The sequence below is a fragment of the Asterias rubens genome, chromosome 5 (genome assembly GCF_902459465.1).
Source record: "Asterias rubens chromosome 5, eAstRub1.3, whole genome shotgun sequence".
In the NCBI taxonomy this organism is placed as follows: Eukaryota; Metazoa; Echinodermata; class Asteroidea; order Forcipulatida; family Asteriidae; genus Asterias; species Asterias rubens.
The window spans coordinates 5221722-5248904 of record NC_047066.1 but is presented as its reverse complement, the minus strand read 5'-3'; the positions used below and the strand labels follow the sequence as shown (position 1 = coordinate 5248904).

Below are 27183 nucleotides of genomic sequence, written 5' to 3'. Positions count from 1 at the left end.
AGGCGCTGAGTATGTACAAACTTACAGAAAGATAAGTTTTTACATTGATAGATTCTGAGACCCAATTTTTTTATTCAGAATTGATGTGTAATGCTGGTATTAGGAATCTGTAAATAGTAATTTAGCTGGTCTAAATTATCTATTAAAAACTCCTAAATCAAACATTAATCATCAAATGAGTATTAAATGGACTGAAATATTTGACTTGCATTATTACTTCTTAAACACTTCTGGCAGTGGGTTTTTATGCCACAGTACAGAGCGCAGCAACGAGGGGGAAATTTGCAATGTTTTAAACATTTTATTTTGTTTTATTTGCCCCCCCCAAACACAAATGTAAAAAATCCTAATTTCTTGTATTTACAGATTTTTGAATGAACTGTTTTGTTGGATTTGGTTCTACTAGTTTGTAAACATTTTGATGTTACAATTATAAATAAACATGACAACTGATGACTTGAAGTTTCAACCCTTGCAGAAATTTCCAGTAAGACCAGTCTCCTAATTGAAAAGCATCATTGGCTTCGACCAATATGCACATCAAGAAATGCCAAGAAACTCTGAAGTCACCTTGAAAGCTCTACAAGTAAGGACAACATCAACAAGATTGCCGAGCATCTTGGAGGGGAAGGGGTAGTACAAGGGGTGGGACTCTGCAAGAGAACGGGTTAGATTTTCTCTTACACTTCGCAGTCTTCACCTTGTCTTGATCTTGATCTTGAAAGTTCAACTTGCGTTATCCAACCTCCACTATTGCGCAATTTCAATTCTATTTTCGTAATTTTTAATAATTATTTTAAATAGGTCAAAAATTTTCGCCAGTTATTTTCAGAACCATCACAATTCATGAGAAATTGTGTGATGAGTATTAAATTTTAATGAACTTTTTTAATTCATCATGTGAAAAACGCATGAAATTCGTTTTCCATTGAGCGGCAACTTTTGAGTAAAATTGTATTTGGTGCCTCAAGCTCTGAACATTTTTTAATGCTAGTTCCTGCGATAGTTGCTTGAGAGATTACAGTAAATAAATTAACAAATAGATAAGTACATTCTCTATCATTTTCTTCCTAATTTATAAAAATATTCAATTTTTTTTTTTTTTTTTTATATTTTTGAGCAAGAGTAAATGAAGTTGAGTCCAAAATTAAAAAGGTGAATCGCACAAGCGCACTAACAAAGTGGAGGTCAGATATACTGCACAGTTGTTTTTACCTTGGTCCTTTGGTGACCTCCAATGTACGTCCACAAACCACACATCCATAGATCTTCAACAGCCATTTGGTCACAGACTCTAAAATAAATAAATATAAAGATAAACAAATTAAAAATTAAGTCCAACATTTATCCAAGAGGTGAATCACAAAAGCAGATTTCAAAAAGAGAAGGTTTGAAAAGCGGAGGTTCAGGCCAGCGACAAAGCTTTTCTTTGCAGGGTGTCGTGGCTGAGCGGATAAGAGCACCAGTCCCAAGCTCTGGTGCTTCTGTTCAGCAGAGTGTGGGTTCGAATCCCGGTCGTGACACTTGCATCCCTGAGCAAGACACTTAACTATAATTGCTTCTCTCCACCCATGGGTAAATGGGTACCTATGAGGGCAGAGATGGTTCTTGTGATTGATAATTTTGTGCTGTTCTTGTGATTTTTTTGCAAGTCAATAGATTGGCTAACTCCGCGATAGTAGATGGCTCTACCTGGCACGTAGATACACACATGGTGTTACCACTAACCAAATATATATTGATACCTCACCATGCAATGCCTCAAATCCTATATTGTCTAAAGTTGTTTTATAAAAAAACTAAACAAGTATCTTCAATCAAGATGTTGACATCCTGTTCGGATAACTTTCCGTATGGCGCCACCAGATTTTCACTAAATTTTACAAAAAGGGATATCTCGAGGTAAATTAGATACTATATTATCTCATATTGAATGAAAAAGTGGTGGCACCATATGGAAACTTTTACCTCAATGAGATATCCCTTTTTGTAAAAATGAGTTTAAAGTGGTGGCGCCATAGGCCTAAGGAAAGTTATCCGCTTACTTTTTCATTCATACAGTTTTGTCATTATTGTTTTTAACAAATAGATTAGCAGAAAATTCTTGTTTCAATACACTGTTTAGGGCTTATCAAATAAGACTATCGGCCTATCAAATAAACATTTGAATTTTCCTTTTTGGTCTTTAAAACTAGACACAACTTCAGCACACGTGGCTTTCAAGTCTGCCGCCACGTCGGTCAGTTAGGCTTTAGTTTGCTTCATTTTAGCAGATTTGAAATCTCATAAAAACCCGTAAAACTCCTTTAAGAGATGCTATAAGTATAACTGAACTCACCTTGCACATTTTGCCGTGATTTTGACGATTGAATTGGCTGTAAAATGTGGAAGAACTGGAGAGCAAAAAATCAGTCTTGGAGGTCAGCCAATTTTGACTTGCAAGTGGGCGTTAATGTGGGGGCTTTCTTCACATGTGCGGACTGCTCTAGACTGGTCCCCTGTCTTTATCCACGAGTCTCGTAATATGAAGTCAGATGACTAGTCTAGAACCGTGCATGTCCGAAACGGCGACTTTGGCCACAGCTACGGCTAGATCAGCGCGTGTTGAACATAGGCAGACGCGTGCGATCTAGCCATAGCTGTAGCCGATTAGTCGCCGTTTCAGACACGCCCCAATAGCATGTGATTGATTTTGCATAATATGGCCATACGACCGTGTTGAGACAATAGGTGGTCCATTATTTTATGGACAAGAAGGAGAAATGACAAACAAAAATACCTACATTTTGTTAAATAAATTTCGGCTTTTCAGTTACACTAAGTATTGTGAGCAAGCATTTCGAATGTTTTGATGACTATTGTAATGTTGGGTGAGAAAGAAATGGCGCTTAGATTTGCCATCCCTTCATGAACACCCCCATCAAAAAAATGGGACATGTCTTTTCCCGCGCAGACGATAATTATTTGCCGAAATTAGGCTCGGAGAAGTAAAGTATTTAGAAGCAATTGGGAACTTTTAAAAGTGTGTCATTTCTCCATACCCCGAGCTGAAAGATGAGTTGCAATCATTTTGGGAGGTTTTCCTGTGAATAAAAGGCGATTGTATGGTTTCTTACGATCTATTTCTTTCGACGAGTTACTATCCTATGGGACATTTTGTGATGAATGTAGCAAATTTCCTAAGAAGTCAAATTTGGGCCAAGGATTGCAAGCCTTGCATTTTTTTTTTTTTTTCAATTCAGTTGGACTTCAAATAAACATTAAAGTTATATATATAGAAAATAATTTCAAAATGCACTTCAATACTTTCATTTCATATTTTCAGTATTTATTACAAAAAATGATACCTATACATGATCTGAAATAACTCAGACTCTGTAAAATAGATCCTTATTAAAGGTGCAGCCATCTACCCTTAATTCCTTTAAGTAAAGTACCCAATCTGAGGCTGGGAGGTTAAACAGCCTAGCACCTAAAACAAATTTAGACTTCCAACTCTCATTTCATCTGCCAAAGAAGAGAGAAGTAAAATTAAGTTGAATTTAAGCACATGGACAACATTTGGTAATTTGGTTAGATCAATAATATCCACATTTAAAGGCAGTGGACACTATTGGTAATTACTCAAAATAATGATTAGCATAAAACCTAACTTGGTAACGAGTAATGGGGAGCTGTTGATAGTATAAAACATTGTGAGAAACGGCTCCCTCTGAAGTAATGTAGTTTTTGTGAAAGAAGTTTTTTTTCCACGAATTTGATTTTGAGACCTCAGATTTATAACTTGAGGTCTCAAAATCAAGCATATGAAAGCACACAACTTCGTGTGACGGGAGTTTTTCTTTCATTAATATCTCGCAACTTTGACGACCGATTGAGCTCCAATTTTCACAGGTTTGTTATTTTATGCATATGTTGAGATACAGCACTGGTCTTTGACAAATACCGATAGTGTCCAGTGTTTGTAATGTGACCCAACATATACACTGTACATGAAAGAATAAGCCTCTAACAGTTTAAAGCTCAATCTGTCATTGAAGTCGCAAGAAAAAAAACAAACAAATTTTTTAACTCATTATGAAAAAAACTTGCATTTCAAGCAAACAAATTTCAAATGCATTTTCCACCATGGCCATCTTTATATCAAAGTCAATGTAAATCTGTGAACATTAACATGTACATTTACAAATTTAACAATTTTGTGTACACACTGTAAAGTAAGACTGAACAAAACAACATCGGATTCTCACAGACAAAGAATGTCTACATTACTCAAAAGTGCTTATACATGTATTATAATGGTGTTAACCTATTATCCATCTCTTAAAATGATGCATAAAACCTGATTATCTGTTTTCACTTAACAATTTCTTGTCCAGAAATCTTGACTTTGTTCATACTATTTTGTGAACATTTTGTCTTAAAAGTAGAACTGGAAGACCAGCGTTTGACCTCTATGGGAGGGTGACCTGCCCTTTGACCTCTATTCTTTGAATGATGTGGAAACATGAGTTGAGTTCAAATGCAATTCTTGAAGACAACAAGGACAGTCCACTCAGGACGATTGGTACCCAGTGTCAATTTTGCAGGCAAAATAATTTTCGCAGACAAAAAATTAATTTGTGTTTAGATATGATAACCAAGTGAAAGATTATCTCTATGTTACTTGGAAGTTACATTTCTCAGATATTATGCTATTATATTGGAAGTCATTACATAAATTAACTATAATTAGAAAATACAAATATACATATTTACAGTTTTATTACAAACTAATTATGAGCGTTCCATAGAAGGCTGAAATTCCGATGTTAACTCAACATTAAATGGAATTCAAATCCCTTCAGAATTTTTAAAGGAAACAAAACAGACATTTACTCAACATTTGTGATCAGAGCACTTCTGTTTAAGGCAGTGGACACTATTGGTAATTACTGAAAATAATTATCAGCATAAAACCTTACTTGGTGAAGAGTAATGGGGAAAGGTTGATGGTATAAAATATTGTGAGAAACGGCTCCCTCTGATCTGCCAAAGTTTTCGAGAAAGAAGTAATTTTCCACGAATTTGATTTCGAGACCCCCGATTTAGAACTTGAGGTCTCAAAATCAACCATCTAAACGCACACAACTTCGTGTGACAAGGTTTTTTTTTTTTCTGTCATTACCACTCGCAAGTTCGATGACCGATTGAACTCAAATTTGTACAGGTTTGTTACTTTATGCATATGTTGAGATACACCAACTGTGAAGGCTAGTCTTTGACAATTACCAATAGTGTACACTGCCTTTAAGTCCGGGCCCAATTTCATGACACTGCTTACCGCAGAACACTGCTCTCACAGCGCCACAATGTGACTCAGTGGGCTGTAAAGGTCGCAGAATTCCATGGTACACAGAGCCAAGAAATTGAACCTTGTTTCAAGTGATGAATGGACAACATTTGTTTCATTAAATTTCTTGCATAAAAAGTGATCGGTGGTTTAATACTGAATCTGTAAGTTTGAAAGTTCTTCTTTCTACTAAGTGTTGAAAAACTGAGTTTGTGTGATTCTTTACAGACAAATTCAAACAAAGTCTATCATTGCATCTAGTCGCTGAAAAAAGTATTTACACTTTTAATAATGATTACGGAAGAGTGCAGCTTTTGGTGGTTTTTCATGATTATTTTATGAAAACAAAACAAAAATGTTTTACGATACAAAATCTAACTAAAGATAAGTCTTGATATGCCTGAAATAACTTTTATGTACATATTAACATCTTATCTGACAAAATCTGAAAGATAGGAGGCTTTGCAATTGCATTGCTGTTGTTGACTTTGAGTGAATAAGAACAGCACAAATCATTTTCTTTGAGTAACACATTTTAAGACTCACGCCGTGTAAAAATTAAGAAGCTTTAACAGTGGCTATTGCAGGAACCCTGATAAAAACTTTGTTTCAAACACGGTCATTACAGCCATAGCCGTAGCCATATTGGATTGATTCAGACATGGCTTACATTACTGTTGTTCTCAACCAAGGGCCCACTTTCATAGAGCGGCTCAAAGCAGAACATATTGCTTAACAATTTCCTGCTTAGCAAAAATGAGCGGGATACCAGTTACAAATGGTAAAATGTTGAATGGTAGTTTGGCTGATAACCTTATTCTGGTAAGCATAATTTTTCTGTGCTTAGCTACCTTTTGTATTTAAACAGCTCTATGAAATTGGGCTCTGATTTCCTACCAGACTATTTAAACAGCCCCCTCTTGTGACCAGTTGTAATGTTTATGGTTTTCTTTGAGGTCAGGGTACAACGAACGCATTCTCAACTCACAAAGCAAGTACAAATTTCTGTATTTACTGCTCTCACAAAACGATAGAGCAATTACATCTCTACACAAGCCAATATTTAATTTGTACCCTTGAAATGCATTTTCCTTAAGCAAAACCAAATCTCAGTGCCACATATTGATCTCAGTTCCTACCAATAAGGTGTTAACAATACAGAATAAACGTCAAAAATCTGTGTGTGATTAATTACGAGTTAACATATCATTTAATGAGACAGGTCCAGCTCCAATAACAAAACAGCTGTGAGGTATGTTGGATGGAAGTCCATCGGCAACTCCAGGCCCAGAGTTTCATCTTCAAAAGGGCACGGCCAGTTTCATTTTACAAAGGGCACTTGCATTGGAAAATCTTAGAGCCAATGGGAAACCTTTGAGAGCACCAAGGCCAAAACCAGGGGCAACGGAGGCCATGGCCCCTCAGTGTAATTCCAGGCTTGCAACTCAATATGCAGTCAAAACACCTTCTCCATCGACATCTGGAGTTAGTCATCAGTCCAACAAATATTAACTTTTCAAATTATGGTATTGATCTTGGAGCAGTCCACCTCAACTTTGATATAAAGAGTATCGTTCTTGATGTAATTTTTGGTCTTCAGGAAGTTATGCGAGACAAACGTTGGGTATCCGTACCCTAGAGTATACACATCTTTGCTTGGCTTCTGGAAATTCTTCCACGTTGGGTCAGGGGTGAAGCACTCCTTGACGTGCGCCGTCTTAGATTGGTCTTCCGTCTGGTCGATTAGAGTGAAGGTGATCGGGTAGGTGAAGGGCCATTTTAAGAGAGAGTCATTCTCGCCACCAATTGTTCGGATGTAGATTGACAGATGGGTACCCTCACCGGAACCGTTGCCATTGGGGAAAGCAGACACCTGAAGCTTGTAGCCGTAACGGCTCGTTGCGAACGGCGGGCTCCGGAGCTCATACTCGTCCTCCGTCTTGGACTTGCCGAACCTTGCGGCGTAGTCGCTGACCTTCCACAGCAGGGTGCCGTCGGTGTTCAGCGACACGTTGTCAAGCTGGGTGCGGAGGTCGAGCAGTTGTTTCTGCTGGCGGCGTACGACGTGACACACTAAATTGAGATGCTCTTTGGATGTGTCATTCAGATGTCTCTCCATGGTGTACCTAGGGCCCTGAAAATCCATTCAAAAAATCAATCAAACAAAAATCAATCAACAAGCATATTTAGGGCACATTAACGCGTCTACTCTGCACTGAGTCCCCCAGGCAATACAAGTACAAAAATGATCTCTCAATCATTCCATTTTGGACATGATCTAAGGACAGGTAAAAATAATACCAGTTGGTCGTCCAGGTTCTTCCAAAAAGAGGAGGATGAGGGCCTTTTTATTGTTTAAAGGTGGTCGTCAAGCTTTCCAATTCAAACTGGCCACAAATTCTTCAGTTTAAAGTCACTACTTACTTTATGTAGTTAAAAGTTCTTAAAGGATTAGTAAGTTTTAATGAGAAATGCACAAAAATGTGCCTTTTTTTATATAAAAAAAAAAAATAATTAAAAACGTTGCAACATAAATAAAGGATGAGGGAGGGGACAATTAACTGTTTTTTTTTTCATTTGGCCTAAGGCCAATCAATCAAACCATTGTGAGTATTAGAGGCAGACAAGACATGGCATTATTATTCAGTGAAGGACAAACTACATGATGAATGTGAAGAGGGGTCCATGGATGCCCTCATCTTAGAGGGGAGTCTTGAGGTCTTGATGTCCTCGACAACCTGAATTGAATAATCACTCATCAGGGAATCCTTTGGACGGGCAAAGTCTTCAACATCTTAATTTTGTGGGAAAATACTCCTTTTTTTGCTTGATATCAAAAAAGATTTTGTGAGGAATGTTGACTCATCCAAATTTCTCAAAATGATGTCTTCAAAATTGATGTGGTTGCTACATTTTCATGGCAGCTCTGACAGATGAATGTTAAAATGGAGTGAAAGGATCATGATGACTTCAACACTGCACAAAATTATGGTGTTGAAAAAGGAACCATGGCAGTTTTGAGGTTTTTTGTATTACCGCAATTTTGACATTCAATATGTTACCAGGAATGAATGTTCTGATTTCCTAGAGTTTGTGTGCATTTGTTGACTGCATGTCATTTTCTGTTAGCATAAAAATTGACTTTGTAACGAGCATAGGTGAGCTGTTGATAGTATAAAACATTGTGAGAAACGGCTCCCTCTGTAGTAACATGGTTTTGAGAAAGAGGAAACTTCTCACACAAATTTCTCACCCTTGAAGCCTTTTTTTAGGCATATGAAAGCACACAAATTTGTGCAACAAGGGTGTTTTTCTGTCATTACTCTCTTGCAACTTTGATGACCAATCGAGTCAAAATTTTCACAGACATGTTATTTTATGCATGATTATGTTGGGGATACACCAAGTGAGGGTACTGGTCTTTCTAGTGAGAATACTAGTCTTTGACAATTACCAAAGGAATCCAGTGCCTTTTAAAGGCAGTGGACACTATTGGTAATTACTCAAAATAATTATTAGCACAAAACCTTTCTTGGTGATTAGTAATGGGGAGAGGTTGATTGTATAAAACATTGTGAAAAACGGCTCCCTCTGAAGTGCCATAATTTTTGAGAAAGAAGTAATTTTCCACGAATTTGATTTCGAGACCTCAGATTTAGAACTTGAGGTCTCGAAATCAACCATCTAAACGCACACAACTTCATGTGACAAGGGTGTTTTTTCTTTCATTATTAGCTCGCAACTTCGATGACCGATTGAGCTCAAATTTTCACAGGTTAGTTATTTTATGCATATGTTGAGATACACCAACTGTGAAGGCTAGTTTTTGACAATTACCAATAGTGTCCACTGCCTTTAATACACGCGTCTAAAAGTGTCTCCAAAAAGCCTATTATTATTGAAACAAAGAAAAGTGAAACTGGTAGGTACCCTGTGTTTGCAACCATGTTGAACAAATGGGCAGCTAGCCATGGATGATGGGCAGGCATCTTTCATGTGTTTGTCCACCTCCTCTCTGGCGATCTTGGCCGAGTCACACCGGTTTGGACAACAGACGGGGTATCTTGGACACTGGTGGAGGTGACTCTATGGAAAGAAAAGTGAATCAGAATTTTATGGTGACGAGGCTAGGATAACAATATCAATGTGTTTACAGTTGACAGTATGGAAAAACCGAAATTACAGAAAGTTGAAATGACACTGAGCAATAATTATGGGGCCTAGATAGTGTGCCAATGAAAGAACTAATTGCCTTTCTAAACAGTAACCCATTAGTAGACACTTATTGCTCAGACATCAGAGACCTATAATTTGCTCATGAGCCTGTGCTCCAAAGTTTGACTGACTTTTATGATTTGAACTATCAAGTTATCAACCTCTTTATCAGCCGGCGCTCTAACAACTGAGCAATCTAGCCCTTTGTGGTGGTTTCCCTATTTAAAATCAGTAAACAGAATTAACCGCGTAGAAAGCTTTTATTCATGTTGATTTCGGTCTTGTACAACAATATCTAGACTAGGAGAAACTTTGCGAGCCACGAGCCTGCGGTCCTGGGAATTTTCCCCACAAATTTGAATACACAAAGTTGAAAGAATTCAGGCTAGTGCGGGGATGTTATAGGCCTGAACTGAGAGCAAAAAGCGTGAAAGCTTGTGAGCGCTAGCGTGAAGCCTGCTCACATACATTTATCTTTGGTTTTAAAAAGCCCTACTTTGCAATCTGGGGTGTATCATCAAGTTTTTATCTTCTTCTTTTTTTCTTCTTCTTTTTTTTTTTTTTTTTTGGGGGGGGGGGGGGATTCCAGTTAAAAACAGAGAAATCACATCGCTGGGCTATTGTTTGCTTTTACCTGCAGAGTATCATAAATAAACTCCTTCGAGCAGTACTTGCAGGGGATCTGTCTCTTTGCACACTCATTCAGCATGTGAGCGTTGATGTAGCGACGTTGCAGCTGGGCGCCACATTTATTCTCACAGAAGACTGCCTCGAGTTGACACCGCCCCGTGTGTTGCTGTGGAATCAAATAACAAATTTGTAGTAATGTTAAAGGGGGTTTCACGAAGTGAACGAGTTCGCTTGGGAGAGAGGTTAAAGGAACACGATGCCTTGGATCGGTCAAGTTGGTCTTTGAAAAGTGTTTGAAACCGTTTGTAATGAAATGCAAATGGTTAGATAGATAATTTTAAAGTTGAATATAATGATCCACACAAACATGCCTCAAACTTGCACGGTTTTCTGTATACGTTGCGAAGAAACACGGTCGGCCATTTTGTGGAGTCAAACTTTTGACTTCATAAAAAGGCTGACCGTGTTATTTCACGTCTTAAAAGGAAAAAAAACGCAATTTCGAGTGATACTTGTATGGATCATTATATTCTACTTTTAAAACATCTTTCTAATCATTTGCATTCCATTACAAACGGTTTCAAATGCTTTTCGAAATTTAGGCTCAATCGGTCATCGGAGTTGGGAGAAAGTTACGGGAAAACCCATATGGTTTTGGCACGTTTCACCGTGTCATGACATGTGTTTACTACAATCTGTAATTCTCGTTGTCGAGAATTGATAATTGTTTTAATGTTTTCTCAAAAAGTAAAGCATTTCATGGAATAATATTTCAAGAGAAGTCTTTTACTATTACCTTCTGTAAACCCTGTAAGTTATTTGTAAATCTGTGAATTTTTTTTTTTTTTTTTTCTGTTCTGAAAGTGTATAATGGCTTTAAGGTAAGTGGCAATTGGGGACTTTTGGGATGTTTAATGGCTAGCAGACTAACCAGGTTGTTCTCAGCAATGTGCGCCTTCTCAGAACTATGTAATTACCTGGGAAGTCTGCTGCCACCTAGCACTCTAAAGTCTCACATTCAAAAAAGGGTTTTGAAATCAGGAGGCTTTTTGTGGGTAAATATTTAACATTTCAGTTTTAATTAGTATTTTTATGCGCACCTCCATTCTTTGTCCCGGGTACTGTCCACCACAGAACTCGCACGTCGTGTTTCGTTTCGGACAATCAAACTGCCGGTGGTCTTTGAGGTGGTTCCTGGCAACCATAGCGGAGCAGTCTGTACAGGCGGCCATGTTGTAGGCGCAGGACTCCAGATGCGGCTGTAGCAATAAAGGAAACAGAAACGTAACAGAGTTAAAAATGCATTTATACAATATACTCAGCAGGCCTCGAATTCACCCACGGCACCAACAGCAATTGCTGTGGTGCCCTGTGCTTTTGCTGAGGCCCTTTGCAAAGTTCCATGGTTTGAGTGCCCCCTACCAGAGGCAAATTGCAGTGCCCCTCCAAGACCAAAGTTCAAAAGTTCAAAAGTTCAAAGTTCAAATTTCAACCTGCCCAAACCTGCCCAGTTTTGGAATTGGGAATTGATTTAAACAAAACAGCATTTACGGGTGTGCGGCTCACAAATAGATTAAAATAAAACAAACCCCCAATAAATATTGTTATTTTGTTTGTGCACAGAGGGCTTGTGTCATAATCAGTTATCATTTAGAATTTTGATTCTTTTGACTTTCTTTTTAATCAATTTGAAGTAATGACTGATATGTTTTCACATTGGAATACAACTTCTCTGATAATGCATTGAAAATGCAATGAATGGCACATCTCAAGACTACGCTTTTCTCATTCCAAATAACAAAATGTATTGACAAGGAACTCCATTCATTATTGCCATGGTAACCACACAGTAAAATTGTGTAATGAAACAAAACAAATCTGCACCATGACTTGGGCACTCAACCCAGCTGCCTAACTGCTACAAAACTGTAAGTAAATGTGTATGTGTACACGCACGTACATGCAAGTTTTTTTTTACTATAATTGATATGCATTTCTTTATTAGCACCTGTATAAACAGCTATAAAAAAGGATTTAAAAAACTGCATGTACCCGCACATTGAAGGGTCCATTAACCCTCGGAGATAACTATCAATGTTTTTACATAATCACTTCAAGATTATATTTCCTACATAATTAATATTAATTGTATGACTTCAGAGACAAATCAGAAGAAGAATATAAACATGTGCTTCTGAAATAACTTCAGAAATCCAGGTGTGTGGCTAGAAATAGATGATTCTTTAAAATTTTGTTGACCCAAAAATCTTTTTTGAAAAGTTGTAGGCATTTCCTCAAGATTTTTTTTTTGGGGGAAATTGTTTGTATGTTGAGCTCAAAGATATTGATCAGATTTCAAAGATCAGGGTCCATGCAGAAAATGTCTCTTTAAATTTTCTTTAGAGGAAACTATAATCTAGATAATCAAAGATAGTACGTCCAAAATGATATTTTGGCTTGTAACTTTTTTTTGTAAGCACATTTGTTTTGAGCTAAGCTAAATATTTGTGCTTTAGCAACTCTATAAAATTGAGCTCTGCCGTTAAGCAACAATCAAAATAAATTTTGCAAATCAAAATTATACAGGAAACTTCAGTCATGTGTGTGTGCATTACATGAAATTCTGGCTGGTAACCCATTTCTGCTAAGCAAAACTTTACAGCGGTCAGCGAATTTGTTTCTTTCCCTTAACAATTTTTTACCATATTTTCCTCTTGTGTTTGGAACTGGTATCAGCTGTTTTAATGTTTAAAGTTCATACATAAGTGATTCACTGGTGCACAAACCTATAACTTTATTGATTCTTGTTGATAAATATTATTTCATCCTCAACGGATGTTTGTTGGCCTAAAAGTATGTCAAATGTAAACAGGTAATTCCTCTTCCTGTAACCTGGTCCAAACAGCCTGTTTCACACTTTGTCTGGGAAAAAAACACACAAAGTGCCGACTTTTGGGGTCACCGGTAAACATGAACTATCCAAATAAAGGATAATCTAAATATTTGAGTTGTGTGGAGACCTACATATGATATGGAGACAAACTTGTTAACAAATTCTTTAGAAGGGTACCCTTATATTGCTGGGTACCGGTTAGACTATGAACTTTGGCTTTGGTTGACTTGTGCCTCATGTGACCGAATTTACAAAAACTTCAATGACATTTTGAAAGTAAGATAGGGAGTCCATTAAGAAGACAAAAAGTTCTTTCCTAGTCCTATTATACTTGCACATATTACACCCCCTTCACACAAGACAATTAAAATATAAAGTAAAAAATTAAAAAATTGCCAAACATTCTTGGGTTGACCATTACACAAAATTGCTACCATTGAAAACCCCAGGGAAATAGCCATTTCCTAAGGAATAGCTACATTTGGGAGTATGGTGAAGTGAGATACTCACAGAGCTAGCACACTGAGCAGTTTAAAACGAACACAGAGTGGTTGTGGGTTTAAAACTTTCCCAAAATTTTACTGAGGCCTTATTATGGAGAAGTGGCTTGAAAATGTCAAAAAGGCTTCAGAAAATTTAAAAAGTACTGGTCTTGTTCCATACAATGAGACCAGACTGGAATCTTATCTCTCTTCAGCCTCGATTTGGTTTGATATCATTCAAACAGAAAGCAACAAAGATGGCTGAAATGTGATACCTGAGACTATCTGATTGCTTTTCCAGTTTTGCTTTTCAAATCCTAAAAGCAAATAGCAACAAAGATGGCTGCGGCAAAGTTAGATAAATCTGATTGCTCTCCCTTCAGCCTCGATTTTGTCTTACATCATTCCAACAGAAAGAAACAAAGATGGCTGCAATCTAATACATCCATTTGTCTTCCTCCTCAACATCTCAGACAAATTCTAAGGTCATCCCAGCCCCTCCTCATCAGACACCCAGCCTCCTGCTCCATGCCTCCCAGTCTTGATTTAGTCTTACATCATTCCACCAGAAAGAAACAAAGATGGCTGCAAAGGGAATCCCCAGGTTTCTTCATCTCAACATCTCAGACAAATTCTAAGGTCATCCAAGCCCCTCCTCATCAGACACCCTGCCGCCTCCTCCACGCCTGAGGAGCTACGACCTTCTCCTCCTCCAGCGGGAGTAGAAGATGGATGAAACTCAATTACAGCCACCCTGGTGTGATGAAGCAATCTCAAGGGTAAATAAGATGAGTGGAGACCCAATCAAGCGTGTTTTAGGATGCGACGCTGGGACTCTGATACTTATGAAGTGAAATGTCAAAAGATGACCTTGTTTTCACTCCTTAGGATCTCTTGTTCTTAAACTGCATTGGGTTACTAAGGTAATATGACCATGTTGAGAGGCGTTTCAAAGGGACGGTGTGAAACTTCGAGGGAGAGTTTCACTGTGGGTGTAAGGTTTCCGAGAAGAGCCTCGGTGTGTTTAAGAAAAAAAATAAAGGCATTCAAGAGAAGAATTTGTAAAGCCTTGTCTTGGTGAGTGAGTATTGAGTAGACTGCCACTGCTGCCATTGTACAGCAGCATCTTAGACGGTTTTGAAGCGGGCCTCACTTGATTGTGTCTGTTCGCAGCATGTACCTCTAAATACACGTCTAAATATATGCCATCTGAGAATTTTTAAAATGACAGTTTTTAAAAACTTTACTGAACCTCCAGCATCTTTATTTAGTAATGACAGATTCCTGTTCATACTGTAGAATTATTTGTATTCCCCAAAACATATAAAGCCTATCTCGTGGCATGTATTGAGCAATGCAGCTGTAAAACGAAAATAACAAAAAATGTAGTTCGCTAGTTTTGTAGTTTCTATAGCTCTACCCAAATCAACACTACTATTATAAATAGATTTTATTTATTTCCTTCCTCCAAATAATATATTAAAGAAACCAGTCACCCTTGGCAATGCTGTAATACATAAATACCACAAATAGCCAGCATTACTGACCACACTCAATGCCACTCACTTTATCCATAGCTGATCGCACTTGACTGTCGGACACATGGACCATCACGGACTGAGGAGTAGAGTATCGTAGAGGCCCAGGGGCATTTTCCAGGTCTACTCTCAAGGGATACAAGGCAGTGATTTGGTTTCACTGTTTATAAGATCTCCAATAATGATTGTTTATAAGATCTCCAATAATGATATAGCAGTCACTGTATAAACAATGCAGTGCGTGTATTTCGATCGATCTGTCCCAGCATCTTCAAGTCTCTTCTCAAAACTTATCTTATGTCACAGGTTTTCAATGACTAATTTTGTTGTGTCTGTTTTTCTTTGTGTTGTGTTTTGTTTTTGTTTTGTTTTTAGTTTTACTGCGCCTTGAACACCCAGCAGGGTGGATATGTGCGCATTACAAATCTTATTATTATTATTATTATTATTAGCATCTACCTATTTGGTCCAAGCGCTTGATCCAAAGGCACGGGATGGGCTGACGATTCACATTTTCCCGACCTAACCTTTACCCTAACCCTAACCACCACACTGGTCCCTTCTTCCTATTAACAAAAGATTTGATGTATCAATAATCTATTCTTTATGGTGTAAATCCGTTGAAAATATTTGTTGTGATTCATTGCCTCAATGTGCCAAATATATGAGTAGATTGCAACAAAATAATTTGCCAAAGCAGTTTTTAATTTTCTTAAAACACGAAAAGGAGAATGTTAATTAATCGTTCACATTATCATAAATTATCAGGTGTGAACATGTCGTGAACTGTACAGGCTGTGATTGTGCGCATTGCGTAACCCAACAGTCCCATCATTCATCACAACATCCTGAACAAGAATTTGTATGAGCTCACGAGCCCATTGCAGAGGTCTTGTATGAGACCGGTTAGGCACTGCCCTGGCCAGGCGAATGTGTGTATGTACTTGATCAGTCACTTTGTATCAAGAGAGTCCCCAGCCGTGACACTTGTGTCTTTAAGCAAGACACTTAACCATTGCTTCGTCCTTCGGATGGGACGTAAAGCCGCTGGTCCCATGTGTTGTGAAACGCATGTAAAAGAACCCAGTGCACATATCCAAAAGAGATGGGGTACGCTGTGGCTGCTGTAGTATATGCACCATAACACCTTGTAAACCTTTATAAGGTGCTATAATTGGGTCTCAGAATTCATCACTGCAATAACCTATCTTTCTGATAGTTTGTATATACTCAGCGCCTTGAGTACCTCGTTTGGTAGATAAGTGCGCTATATAAGACTTTGATATTATTATTATCATTATTAACCAATCATCATTATAGAGAGTGTGAAAGTTTTGATATCTAGTGAAATTATTCTGACCCGGGCAGAGACAGAAACTGGAGTACGCTGAGCCCAATCGCATTCCGCGCTTCCAAGCTGTGATGTCACGTGACACACCTGTTTGGCAAAATCATATCATGTGACATGCATATATTACAGAATGTCACATGACACGTGTGTATAAGCAAAACGAAATAGACACGCATGTATGACCAAATGATATCACATATGACATGGGTGTGTGATGACACGTGTGTATGGCAAAATTATATCGCTTGGAGAGCCTGTGTGGCAAAATAATATTATGTGAGACACGTGAATAAACAATATCACATGACATGCGTCTGTGGTGGCACAGCTGAGGACAAAATTATTACACATGGCACAAATGTATTGAGAAATGGTGACACGCATCAAAAAATGTTCTGTTTTTCATTGGTCGGTGTAAATAACATATGTATGGAAAATTGTTTGCGAAACACTTGTGCCACATGGTATCATTTTGCAAAAACAATAATGAGACAGCCGCGCAAGCCCAACGAGTCGTGCAGTTAATGACTCGGTTACCACCCTCTAGGTTTTTGAAGGATTTTACCAAACTATTTCATCCCTTCACTCTTTCATAAATAATTTATTCATTTATTGCACTGAAAGGGAGATCAGTTGTGTCGACAGCTGGATAGAAAACACAGTGTGTACAGTACAGAACAGCGACACTTGAAATTTTGCGAAATCATAGGTTAGCTTGGTGGGATTTGAACCCACAACCAAGTGACTGTAAATCTTGCAGTCTAACCACTTGACCACTGTGTGACATGTCAATTTGACTTGTAGTTCACCATCACTTACACAAGTAAAAATCAGACCCCAAAAAATGAATCAATATTACAGAAGATTGAAATCACATTACAGAAGTCATAATCTAACATCTTTTAAAGAACCCTGGGCTGCTAATGCATTTGTGTTGACTGTTCTGTCCCCAAGGGACTATCACATTTGACCTATTTCACCATCTTGTCAAACATTCAGTATGTGCACTAGGTCTGTATCGACGCCATTACTGCACGTAATTACATTACTGCTAGTGCAAATATAATGCGTTAAACCGGTGATGAAAGATTAAAGTTAAATTTGAGTCAAATTTGTTTTAAGGATGATGATTTCCACAGAAGTATGCAAAAGTTCTCAGATATTGAGCTTTTGGGCAACATGTGTATTGTTTCTTTGCCATCTCTAGTTTCCCCTCAAGTATCAGGGATGCGATTGCACACAAATGAAAAATCCTGAAATTGGGTAAACATCAGTATAGGGTAAAACCCAAATATTCAGGTCTCGAAAAAAAAACACAGCATCCACAGCAATTGCCGTGGCGCCCCATGCTTTTGCTGTGGTGCGATGTGTAAGGTTCCAATACAAACTTCAATTTTCCTCATAGAACTTTGAAGTGCTCCTCTAAACCAGAGGAAAATTCCTGTGCCCTTTCAAGAGCATAGTTCAAGGCCTGAATATTAATATGAAATATCATTAAAGCACTTAAAACTGCATTTAGAAATCTTAAGCATCTCCCGTTATTCAACAAGTAAACCCTGTAGAGGTAATGTCAGAAGAGAAATTTAAGATGATGGAGAGCTGTGCAATCTTGTGCAATGGTTGTTACAAAAATGATGCACACATTTTAGGTGTTCAGGTGTGTACAAACTCTGTGGAAACACTTGATTTCTTAGATTAGAAAGACCCCATATGAATATTTCATTGCACTCCATTGCAGTAGGCTGATTCAAGCAGAAAGCTGATGTGATAAACCCCAAAAATGTAGCGCAATAACTCGCCTAAGTTGACCATTAATCACAAGGTAATATGGACACGTGTGTCGTAAAGGCGCGGTGGTAGCTGGAAGAATGTCTGCTTCCTTGCGCAAGTCGCAGGTTAATGAGGTGTGTGTTTGACGTTGCCTACTCGTTGGGTGTTAAGAGGCATTACTTATGCATGGCGTTGGAGGAAAAATGGTGGATAAATTGATGGGTTTCTTCGCATAATGTACGTTTCCATTTTTAAACAGTTTCTGTTTTCCAAAGTTGCCTGCTTGTTTAAAATTCTAAAAGGTGTTTTTTTTAAGTCAGAGAAAGTCATGAAGAAATACAGCACACTCAATCCAAGAGGGATTTTTCGTAGCAAAAATTGACACACAGGCAGACTTGTTAGCGAAAAATATTTTGAAACAATTAGTACCTAAACTACAGTCACCTGAAAACAAATTGAGCATGTTTGTTGTATGTATGTAATATGTGTCATGGTTTTTATTGTTAATTGCTGTAAATTTTACCCATCCATTTTTGGCGCTTGCCCTATTGATCTTGTATCAAATAAATTTACAAATAAAAATAAATACATAATAAAGATATGCTTGTCTTGTCTCATGAATGATAAGTAAAAGCAGAATCCCCAAAGAAATAATAAAGTAATATGAATTCTTTGTTTGCAGTTCTGTTACTTCGGTGAAAGCTCGGACGACTGAGTCTTCTTGGCTCCATCATGCTACACTGGCAACTCATTAGTGCATTTCTTTCACAGTGAATAAACACAGTTTGCATTCTTGAATACAACAGCTTATTAAGTGTGATCATACGTCTGTGACTTTCATACGTCTGTGACTTTATCAAAACAACTGCATCCGCCTCACGACACAAATGAAATTTCACTAATTGCCCTCCATAATTGATCAAGGCAGAACCATATAGTCTCGGTTTTGAGACACTTCAATTGTATCGGACCGTGAAACAAAAACAGATTTCAATTTTTTTTTTTCGATGGGGGTGGGGTTCCCCACGAAGCTTGCTAATGATCAAGAGAGAGCTGGATTGAGTTACACGGAAAACATCACCAGCCCGAGGAGGTAATGATTACTGATGTGGATCAAAACCATAAGAAGTAATGATGATGCTTTGGGGGATGTCACCTTCTTATCTTCATAATGCTATCTTTCATTGATAAGATTGGGTTACTAAAGCCAGAATAATAAACTGAAGATATGTTTTCCAGTGGTGGCTCAAGATATATATGATCAGATAGACTTCCAGCATAAATAAATACCCATGTTTGTTCAGTTTTTAATAAACTGTGCTTTTATAGGAGTAAACAGCGACCTGGCCAGATGCTCCTTTTAACACCTCAAGACCAGTGAAAATTCTCTCCAATTGGTTTGGCTGGCTGAAAAGCATCCCTATCCAACGTGAAATACAAACTATTAAAAAACTAACCCACGGTACAAGTCACCGAAAAAATAAAGGCAAACGTTGGCATAGAGCATCTTAAGCAAAATTTACTTCTTGACGATTCAAACAGTATACCTTAACTCTGCTTATCTTCAGAAAATGTAATGGTTTCTTTTATTATTTGTGGCATGGACATTTTTATTAAGCCCTGTCACATGGCGGCCATCTTGCCGTTCTTCTATTCCACACAATGTAACAAAACTGAGGTTGCAAGGAAAGTACAGTCTGGTTCCTTTGATAATATTAGAATCAGAACTGCCATTGTCACTGTTGGATACTGGGCACCGGACACAAATGACCACAGCATAATGAAGGTCTACAGGGCCAAGGTTTGCAAAGAATTTGACTGAAAAATCAACAACTCCCCAATAATTTTTTTTTATAACCTACCCGGCTCCTTTAACAATATTGTTTCATTTTTGTCATCAGTTTCTGATATCACAGCTGAGTGACCACTGTCAAAACAAGTCTTTGTATGGAAATGGTGTTATGACCTCAGGATGGTGTTACTCTCAAAACATCTGTACAAACATTGAAAACATCTTTACAGTTTTGTTTGATTTACTCTTTGTCTCAATGTCTGGGAGGAAATTCTTTGTTGGAGTGGGTTCTAGGGTTTAATCAAGAAACAGTGTAGTTATAAAGAGGTGTCGTAGAATGTAAAGTGAAGCATTCACTGCAAAACGCAGTGTCAGATCTGTCAAAAGTTGGACGTTTTACATGACAGTAGTTATTAGTATTTTTAACTGTAATTGATTCGTGAAAATGTTTTATTTTTTAAATACAGCTCATCAAAAGTTGCAAGATTCAACACAATCACCGTGTTACAAATAAACTGCTTTAAGAGTAGAATATAATGATCCACACAAGTATCACTCAAAATTGGTGGTTTTCCTCTTACCTCGTCGACAAACACGGTCGGACATTTATGAGAGTCAAATTTTTGGACTCCCATAAATGGCCGGCCGTGTTAGTTCGCACAGTAAAAGGAAAACCACGCAACTTCGAGGCAAACTTGTGTGGATCATTGTATTCTACTTTTAAAACATCTTTCCAAGCATATGCATTTTATAACAAACGGTTACAAACGCTTTTTATAGACCAACTCGTCTGATCCAAGGCAAAGTGTTCCTTTAACTTTGAAAGGCAGATATAAGTACTTCTTCAGAACAATATATACTTCCTAGGTTGAGGTTATTGCCCTCTAGATAGATACATACATGTAAAGGATACCCCCTATTTCCACCTACAGATATACCAATGACTAAAACACACACGAGTAACAACAATAGCAGTCTTAAAACAATATCAACATCATCCTGTCATCACCGAGAAAGGTTTCAGAATCAACCACTCATCTCTACTCTCTGGTTGCCTCTTGACTTCCTCCAAGGAAGAATGAGTTTCCATTCGCAAAGTAGAAGACAAAAACACTGACAAATCCAAACCCCCCCCCCCCCCACCACAACAAAACAAACCTGGAAAGTTAATTCCAGCCTGGCCTCGGTCGTAATTCGATCCTGAGGACTTCTCATCAGATTTCAATGATGATGATGAGAGGGCAAAGGATGGTTTGTGATTGGAACTGTGCCAAGTAGATCTGAAAAATCAATTAGCGTTAGTACAGATGTATACTCTTGCACTGTATGCTGTAATTCAAGTGCACTTTAATAGCACGTCATACATGTATACTGGAGTAGAGATTAAAATATTGTAGGAGATCACGATGATAATCATTATTTTTCCAGATCCCAATTCACCATCATCATCAGCAGCCCTTTGTGTCCTTATTCGTAAAGCCTGGGCCCAATTTCATAGAGCTGCTTACGCCAGAAAGTAGCTCCAGCACAAGCAAAATATGCTTACCAGATTAAGGTTACCAGCCAAAGTATTATGTCATATACACAATTTGGGACTGGTATCCTGCTCATTTCTGCTAAGCAATATATATTTAAGCAATGTTTTCTGCTTAAGCAGCTCTATGCCATTGGCCCTGGTTCATACTTCACAAATAAACAGAATGCAAAGAGAATTGTCAGAATGAAAACAACTAGACCGGTTTCCCCATAATGACTCTATTGTGATTAGCTTGAAGTATGCTCCAGGCTTAATGCATAATGGAAAATGGACCCCCGGACAAAACACAACAGAAACAAGAAATACCACAGAAAAAAAAAATCAAGGAATTGAAACCAGAAAAAAATAATAACAACCCAAACAATACAGATTTATGCTATACATTATTCATATCATTTACGACTACAATTCTATTACGCACAGTGAGAAATGAACTCGGCTGAGTTACCATGACAATGGAAAATAGAAAGGATGTAGCGAATTACCTGCAGAATTTTGAGTTTGTCCATCCATTTACAGCCGTCTTTGTAGAAGGAGCACCTGACAGCCAGCGACATGATTTCCTCCGACATCTTGTCGTCAGGGTAGATCTGTAGATTAAGGATGAGGAGACAGAGATGCTTATTATAAACTACTTTATAAACAGCGGAGAGTTAGATGTGATGGCAGCTGCTACAGTAAGTGTAAAGTAATGTGTGGATGCTGTACATGTTCAAAGTTAGAGCGGGAGAGGATGTGTTAGAATAGCTCAGATGAAACTGCAGTTATAGGGTAGAGTAAAAAAAACAGACTTTTTGAACCCATGCATTGTTTTACTGATGTTGGTCATTTGTGAGAATATTTGTAAGAAAGGTTGACTTTCTATGCATGTTGGATTCAAGATGAAAATGGCATGCAGAAACATCAGGGAGAACTGAGAAAGCTTGGCAAGATCTTAAGATGCAAAGATAGCAATTTGAGATGCAAGACTGTTTGTTCATACTCCAGGCAATTGTAATAATTATGAGAACACAAACCTTTGACTGGAAAGGAATCCTCAGTAAAACCATTAAGGTGTTAAGATACAAACTGATAAACCAGGCAGGGAAACGATAGTCACTTGAATGGACTTTTTCAATGTGAGTTAATATGCAGGTAGAAGTAAGAAAAATAACTAGACTGCTCTTAAGCTTTATAAGAGCTGAGTATAAATAGAGGAACACTACAGCAGAGGAGGTGTCATAAGATAAAGATCAAAGAAGTAAAACGACGGGAAAATGATAAAAGTTCCTACAGCTCTGAACATCTTGTACGCTCCAATATAGATCCAAGTAACATGAAAGTTAGTGCAGTCACTTGTGTGGTATTACATCCAAGCATTTACATCCATCCAGCTGTCCCCTCCAGGAGGATTTCCGAGTGTACACTGGTCGTGTCATAAGATGATGGTATTTATACAGTCACTACCAACAACGTCATCCTGTAGGTGTATGTCAGTCACGTCTTGAGCCAGTTGATAAATGATCTGCACTCTGTTGGGAGAGAATGCTCACTGAAGCCCCGCCACAAGAAAAAATTGGACTCCAAAGGGGAGAAGAAGATAAAAGCGGGGCAAGCTGATGATTTTTAATATTGCGGGAGGTTTCTCAAGCGTGATGACGGGGGCCTGGTGGCACTCTATCATTGCAAATTGCATGACGGCGGTAGAGGAGGTTATAGAAAGAGCATGAAGACGGGAGGAAGACATGGATGGAGATCATTACAGGGAAAGACCGACAGAAGCAGATGCCCAGAAATAAAATAAAGTGGTAGAAATTGGATAATGAGGCTGGACCAAGTGAGACTATGTCTGTGGCTTTGGCAGGGATCACCCAAGTTTTTTTGGTTTTTTTTTTTCAAGCAATAAATTTCAGGTTGGACTGACAAGACGGAATTCTACTGAGAGTTAAATGAAGGCATTTATTTGTCTGGGAGACTGTTAGTTATGGAAACTATTTTGAGAGGTGATGATGACAAGGATTTTCTGAGGCTGGGTCTTGTAAGATGAATTTGTTTATCTTGACAAAATGATAGGAATGGTTTTGAATAAAGAATGTATCGGCATGAAGTAAATCAATTGAAATTTATGAGAAGCCTAAACAGAATTATTCCACTTCAATTCTTTAAACAAGGCATTTCACATGTATGAAAAAAAAAAATTGCTCAAATAAAGCTTTCAAGTAAACCACTGTTAATTTGTTTAACCCCCTCCCCCTCAAAACTGTATAATAATAAATTAATAAATAAAAAGATGGAAATTATGAAAATATGGTCCACTAATAATAACAATAGTAATAATAATAATAAAATAAAAAAACAAATAAGGAAAACAATCCACTTTTAAAACTAAAGATTGCATCTCCAGGAACAAAATAAATTAAGAATATGAATGCAGACCCAAATGTTGTCAGAGCTTTTATTATACTCACCATGAACGATTTGTAACCAATGAAACCACACAGAATTCTAGCATCTTACTTTTCACATACACAACTTTTCTGCAGAGCTTAGTTCACAGCCTTTGTTCAGTTTGAGATGGTTCTAAAGACTACAAGGTTTTTTTGTAAATGCAAATTTTGCAACAAAATAATGACCCGATTGTATGAATAACTAGCCACTAGACCGGAGACAAAGAGTGTGCAGACAGTGTAGAACAGGGTAGCTTTGCATCATTGAAGCTTATCAATGCAAACTTGCAACATCCATTCAAGATGTGCTGGTACCACTACGTAAAAACGCAAGTTGCATTGAATTATATTGACACAAAACATAATGAAAAATATTTGCTCATGGTCTGCCAAATTGGTTGTTTCTCATAATTTTCATGAGGTTAAAATGTGATACTTTTTTGTTAGTTAAGTGCAACTCATTTATCATAACCATGGAGGTATCTAATTGTCTACCTCCATGATATAACTGCCCTCATTTACACATCAACACGATTAGGCAATTAAGTAAACTTGCAAAATGCAAATATTGAAGCTGATTTAAGATAGTCCATCTGCTTTTGACTGGATTATGGGGTTTTTTTTCTCCAAAAAGTGCAAGACTTTTTCTTTTGTTCACTTCACTAGTTTTATTTACATAAGTAACAAGATTTGGGGAGTAATTTTTGCACCAGTTAAGACCTTAAGACTGCAATGCTCTGACACCCATGATGTCAACCATCCAACACAGAGCTAATTATTGTGCTTTACACCGTAAAATCGTAATTTCCCAGTAGGTCCTTGGACTGTCCCAGGGACGCTGCACTTTAACAGCTAAGAAAAATAACAATAACCTTGCACTTTCAATTGCATTACTTAAACCCTTTATAAGGAATTGCACAACATATGTTTGGCTTAGGTTCAACCATGAGTTTATTTTGACACTTTTTAGGCTTCAAGGAACATCTTTAAGAAAATTTAAACAAATTGGTTTATCGAAGAGTTCATCCAAACTCTGTAATCGTCAAGTGATGGTATATGATTGGTTGAGGGATGAACAACATTCATAAATTTTATTGAATACTCATGGGCAGATCTAGCGACTCTTTAGAAATTAGTAGAAGGGTGCAAAACATGACCGCAATTCCCCTTTAGCTGACATATTTCTGGATCGAGAAACACAATACTCACAAAAGCTTCTAAGATCCCAAAATATTTTACTTATTTTGGTGAAATATGGCTCCTCCAGAACACGAACAAAGCAGAAAAATATTTGTCATTTTTTCTTAAAACTTCGGCTTACTGCCCCCTACTATGTTCATTTTAATTGAAGTGGAATCTGACGTAAGGGAAATGTATTATTAGAGAGCTACTGTTGGCATCTTGAGAATAACGGAGTCCTCTTAGAAACTGATGATGGTCATTCAAGGATGTCTTTTCATTCTTTAGACTGTACTGTGCTGTATGTGCTTAATATCGTGGCCATATAAGAAAAAGATTTTGGTGATGGGGCCCACATATGGAGCATGGCTACCCATAACTTTTCTTAGTCAGTTTTTCTTTTGAGCATTAGTGGCTCTAGATGAAGCATGCAATTTATGTAAAACAAGTGCGATCAAATTCTGTCATTTCGTCGATCCATAATCACAGTTTTTCCTTTAAGCATACAAATTTGCACAAACAAAAAGGTGTGTCACTTTGACCTGTCCTTACTCTCTGCTTGGACGTTACAGTTGGGTTAGTGTGCGCTGTAATTTTTCTTGACACTGTGGAGAATGTTGGTTGCCGACAAGTTGGTCACCATCCACGCTCACAAGGAAAATGCCCTTGCATTTTCGGAGGTTAGCAAGAACATTTTTTATGCCGTACTTTTGCTGTTTTAGCCACACAACCCTAATGAAGTAAAACTGTCCCACAGAATTTGTACTCGGGTGTGTCAGTGTCCTCTTTCTCAAGACAACTTGCACAGATTATGCATGAATTAAAATTCCAGGCTAGCTTTACTTTTAATTTGCATTGGACATGATTTTATTACCCAACAAGTAAATTCTGTTCTCAAGATTCCTTGACGAAAAATCTTTGAACTCTTGAGAATTTGTAGACTCATGGAGAGACCATAACCAATAATCAGTCATTGCCAGGCCCTAATACTCTTTTATTTGTTGTCACAGATGATGATTGAGAAAGCACTTGAAGATGGTACTCACCTTGGCGTAATCCAGTGGCAGACGATCTTCTGGACACTCAAAGATCCCGGCACTGCAGGGGGAAAAGACAAGGAGACAAAACAGTCAGGAGAAAAGCTCAGCATGTGTTTTGAGTTGAGAGGATCTGTCTATCCGGCTACCTTGGAGGATGACCTATTTGAGTTGAATGTCTGGTGGGATGGGATGGGGTCAGATTGGGAGTGATGGGTAGAGTAGGGATTATATGGGGTAGGGGTAAGGTTAGATAAGGGTAAAATTGGTAAGAGTAGGATTTTCGACTGCCTTTCCGACTACCTTGGAAGATAGATGAGAGAATGATATTTGTGAGTTGAATGTGTGGTGGGATGGGATGGGGTTAGATGTGGGTGAATGGGATTGTGTGGGGTAGGGGTAATAAGGTTAGATAAGGGTAACAATGGGTAAATGTATGATAAGGATGAGGATGTGTAAAGAAAAAATGCTGGTCGAGTGGAAGGATGGAGGTAGGGTTAGGATGGTTTGTAGGAGGGGTGGGTCAGGAGACCTTTCTCTGTGGGTAGGTTCGGATTGGGTAGAATCAAGGGTGGCTAAGGAGAGGGCTGGGTACAATGGGCTAAATGTGGGTTGGTTTGAAGAGTTTTCAGGAGGATCAAAAGCTGCAAAACAGTTTTCAGGAGGATCAAAAGATTCTACTCACTCCACATCTTTCAAACCATAGTTCAAACTAATTAAGTTCAAACCAAGCCTAACTTACAAACACTCTTGCATCACATTACAAAGTTAAAAGAAAACAACGCAGGAATTTTGACAACTAATTCCAAACACGATGGACGTCCTAAAAATCCCAACACATTTCTCTACTCAAGTCCAAGTATTTATCTTTACCTTATCAACCCAAAGATTGGCTGCTGCCTCAACAAGGTGTAGATCGAGACTGACCATGGGAATTAAATGAGCGCACATTCTTATATAGAAGCTGAGTGATAGAAACCAATACCAGAATAACTATGGCA

General features: G+C 37.9%; 1 protein-coding gene across 1 annotated transcript; it reads right to left on the bottom strand.

Moving 5' to 3' along the window:
• Positions 1 to 6148: 6148 nt before the first annotated feature.
• Positions 6149 to 26242, bottom strand: LOC117289872 (TNF receptor-associated factor 4-like). The gene is made up of 6 exons (XM_033771057.1): positions 26192 to 26242; positions 22026 to 22130; positions 11278 to 11436; positions 10182 to 10343; positions 9263 to 9418; positions 6149 to 7466 (listed from the first exon to the last, which is right to left on the bottom strand). The coding sequence occupies exons 2-6, from the start codon at positions 22110 to 22112 to the stop codon at positions 6849 to 6851; spliced, it is 1182 nt and encodes a 393-aa protein (XP_033626948.1). The 5' UTR covers positions 22113 to 22130; positions 26192 to 26242; the 3' UTR covers positions 6149 to 6848.
• Between the last annotated feature and the right edge of the window lie 941 nt (positions 26243 to 27183).

What these genes read in the sequence shown, in the direction of transcription:
- LOC117289872 (XM_033771057.1), bottom strand. Translation starts at nt 22,112, where the DNA reads ATGTCGGAGGAAATCATGTCGCTGGCTGTCAGGTGCTCCTTCTACAAA. An exon ending in ACCCGGGACAAAGAATGGAG is followed by an intron (nt 10,344 to 11,277) that starts GTGCGCATAAAA and finishes TTGATTCCACAG; the next exon opens with CAACACACGGGGCGGTGTCA. An exon ending in TTATTTATGATACTCTGCAG is followed by an intron (nt 9,419 to 10,181) that starts GTAAAAGCAAAC and finishes TTCTTTCCATAG; the next exon opens with AGTCACCTCCACCAGTGTCC.